The sequence below is a fragment of the Mesitornis unicolor genome, unplaced genomic scaffold (assembly GCF_000695765.1).
Source record: "Mesitornis unicolor isolate BGI_N332 unplaced genomic scaffold, ASM69576v1 scaffold24043, whole genome shotgun sequence".
NCBI lineage: Eukaryota > Metazoa > Chordata > Aves > Mesitornithiformes > Mesitornithidae > Mesitornis > Mesitornis unicolor.
In genome coordinates, this window is record NW_010174808.1 from 9,801 (window position 1) to 13,241 (window position 3,441).

At 42.4% G+C, this 3,441-nt stretch overlaps 1 protein-coding gene across 1 annotated transcript in view; it reads left to right on the top strand.

Annotated features, from left to right (window-relative positions):
• Nucleotides 1-402: 402 nt before the first annotated feature.
• SP3 (Sp3 transcription factor) overlaps nt 403-3,441 on the top strand; it is a gene marked incomplete at its 5' end in the record, with an annotated part of 25,023 nt that continues 21,984 nt past the window's right edge. The window contains one exon of the mRNA XM_010181167.1: nt 403-1,765. Coding sequence (XP_010179469.1) covers nt 403-1,765 — 1,363 coding nt within the window. The remainder of the gene's footprint in view (nt 1,766-3,441) is intronic.

A 3,441-nucleotide genomic window follows, 5' to 3' on the forward strand; every position in this document is an offset into this window, starting at 1 on the left:
AGCATAGCTGAGTTCCAGGGTAACCTGGTGATGACAGCTCCAGCAGCCCCTGCCAGCTCCCTTCTTCCCACAGCCAGGGATTTGGATTACCCAGCAGCCCCTACACCAGAATGACCCTGCTGCTGGTCACCTGATGTAGCCATGGCACAGGAGCTGCATTTGACCTGCTCACAAGCCACTTGCAGCTCACGAACCACAGGTTGGTTACCTTGACTTAGGCATTAGCTCACTTACAAATCTGTATTTCGTAGGTCTAATCCAGTTGCTGTTGTTCGTATGGGGTGCACTGCATGTCTTCCAGTAGCATATCAATCTCTAGTGTTGAATTGCATGACTGTTCTAGCATGTAGTCTGTATGTCTCTTGTTTTAATTCTGTCTTTTTCCTTTCTCTTTTTATTCAGACAGGGGATTTGGCTTCTGTGCAATTAACAGGAACTCCAAATAGATGGGAGGTCTTGTCTGCAACTCCTGCCACTATAAAGGATGAAGCTGGTAATATAGTACAGATTCCAGGTGCTGCCACGGTAACTTCAAGTGGGCAGTATGTCCTTCCTATTCAGAGTTTGCAAAATCAACAAATCTTTTCTGTTGCACCAGGATCAGATTCGTCGAATGGTACAGTGTCTAACGTACAATACCAAGTAATACCCCAGATCCAGACAGCGGATGGTCAGCAGGTTCAACTTGGCTTCGCAGCCTCTTCTGATAATAGCAGTATAAATCAAGAAACTGGTCAAATTCAGATCATTCCTGGCTCTAACCAAACCATCATTGCCTCTGGAACACCTTCAGCTAATATTCAGAATATCTTATCACAGTCTGGTCAAGTCCAGGTACAGGGAGTTGCGATTGGTGGTTCGTCTTTTCCTGGCCAAGCACAAGTGGTTGCTAACGTCCCTCTTGGACTGCCAGGAAATATTACTTTTGTACCCATCAACAGTGTTGATCTAGACTCTCTGGGACTTGGAAGTGGTTCTCAAACCATGACAGCAGGCATTAATGCAGATGGGCACTTGATAAATACTGGACAGGCCATGGATAGTTCAGATACTTCTGAAAGGACTGGTGAGCAAGTTTCTCCTGAAATTACAGAAACTGCCACTGATAATGACTTATTTGTGCCAACATCATCTTCATCACAATTGCCCGTTACCATAGACAGTTCAAGCATATTGGAACAAAATGCAAACAACTTGACCGCAACCAGCGGTCAAGTTCACAGTTCTGATCTTCAGGGAAATTACATCCAGACGTCAGTCTCTGATGACTCGCAGGCTCAGAATATTCAGGTCTCCACAGCACAGCCAATTGTACAACACATACAGCTTCAAGAGTCTCAGCAGCCAACCAGTCAAGCCCAGATTGTACAAGGTATTGCGCAGCAGACAATCCACGGTGTGCAAGCAAGTCAAAGTATATCTCAACAGGCTCTTCAAAATCTTCAACTGCAGCTGAATCCTGGAACTTTTTTGATTCAGGCACAAACAGTGACCCCTTCTGGGCAGATAACCTGGCAGACATTTCAAGTGCAAGGAGTTCAGAACTTGCAGAACTTGCAAATTCAGAATGCACCTGGTCAACAAATAACTCTGACCCCTGTGCAGACTCTCACTCTTGGTCAAGTTGCAGCAAGTGGGGCGCTGACATCAACTCCAGTTAGTCTAAGCACTGCTCAATTGCCAAATCTGCAGACAGTTACAGTAAACTCTATAGATTCTGCTGGTATTCAGCTGCATCAAGGAGAAAATGCTGGCAGTCCTGCAGGTATTTATTTTACTCTTTTTGCAGAAAATTGTTTGTTGTTACTGCATGTGGTTGGTTTGAGGGGTGACAGGTGTAACATCATTGTCTTGCTGCAGGAGCCTACAGAATACAGTGGGTTAAACAAAGTGATGATAGATTTTACGTGAAACTACTGTTCCATTAGAAACTGCTGTAATGGTAGAACATAGTCCCGCCTCGCTTCTTTTAGTGTAAGCTCCTGTAACTCCCAGCTGGTCATATGAGGTAACAGCACTTCTAAGACAGTGTTTATCGGTGCTTATAAGTCTTAGTCTGAAATTGTGGAAGGGAAAATCTGAGTGTCAACTACCCCTCTTCTAAGACAGCAGTGTCACTAGCATACCCCATTCTTCCCAGTCCTGAATAGATGACGTTTGCATGGAAAACCCAAATATTTCAGTTGATACATTTCCCCATCCCTTCCCCCTAAAAATTTCAGACCTCCTGAGGTGCTGTTATTGATTTCCTGTTTTGTTAAATTAGCTTCCTACTGATTTAATATCAGTGTAACTGCAGTGTACAAAACTCCTGTAAGCAGAAGTGAAACAAGCCTGTAAATATCAAAATGGAGGTTGGGCTTAAGAACGTATGTGAATTTCCAGTACTACTTATTTGCATTATGTGTCAGAGTGTACAGTCGTTATGATAAATTTCGCAGTGTTGTACCTCTGTGAGCAGAGAAGGCAATTTTCTTTTATTTCTTAATGTGAGAAAAAGTAAACATGCTTGTTTAGTTTTGGTAAATTTGATACAGTGCATTCCAAATATCAAGGTGTAGCTACCTAAAAGAAAGAATAAGAGATGATACAGCTTCAAGCCATTTTGCTGTACCAGAAATAGTTGAATCTCGTCATTGCAGGGTTGTACCCAGGCTAGGTATGAGGCAGTGAGCAATAGAAGGGAGCTGGGAGGGAGCTGTTGCACAAAGTGGTTTGGGAATTGCTGTTTTGCTTTGATCACGTGACCCAAGGCTTTGGTTCATTAAGATACCGAAGCATAAATGTTTAAGTAAAGCATGGATGTTTTGTGTTGTATGCCCATTCAAGCACGCGAGAAGAATGCAATGCTCTGTGAAAAACTCCTAGAGGAGCCGCTGAATTGAGCTTTTTTCAAAAGCCTACTGATTATAATACTTTATATAAATATTGATATTGGTGTCTTCTCTATCAGGAATCTTGCTTTCCCTTTGGAATCTAAAATTTGAAATTAAGGAGATGGATTGTTTTCCTAGTTCTTTTTGTTTTGGAATTCCTGAAAAATACTGTTTTGGAAATATTTGGAAATATTATGGGCTTATCAAGGCAGAGTTACCCGGACCTAGATAATGAAGCCTGCTCTTCGTTGGTTTGTAGGCAAGAGCAGCAGAGAGAGTGCTGCTCACAGCATTTGCTTCGCTGGGCAATCTTGATGCTTAGGTTTTCTATTTCCAGTGGCCACAGAAAGTCTTGATTTGTCTCTATCACACCTTGTTACCTATAAGGACAGTGGATTTAAGGCATCAGTAACAAAAAGCATGTATTGTGCATGGTAATGCAGTTAAACTCGAATGTCAGAATCTAACTCTTGGAAAAAGGGTCCTGTGGCTGATACGACATACAAAGAGGATGGGAACTTCTTTATTTCTGGGATTTATGTTTGGTGTACGATCATCACAGAAT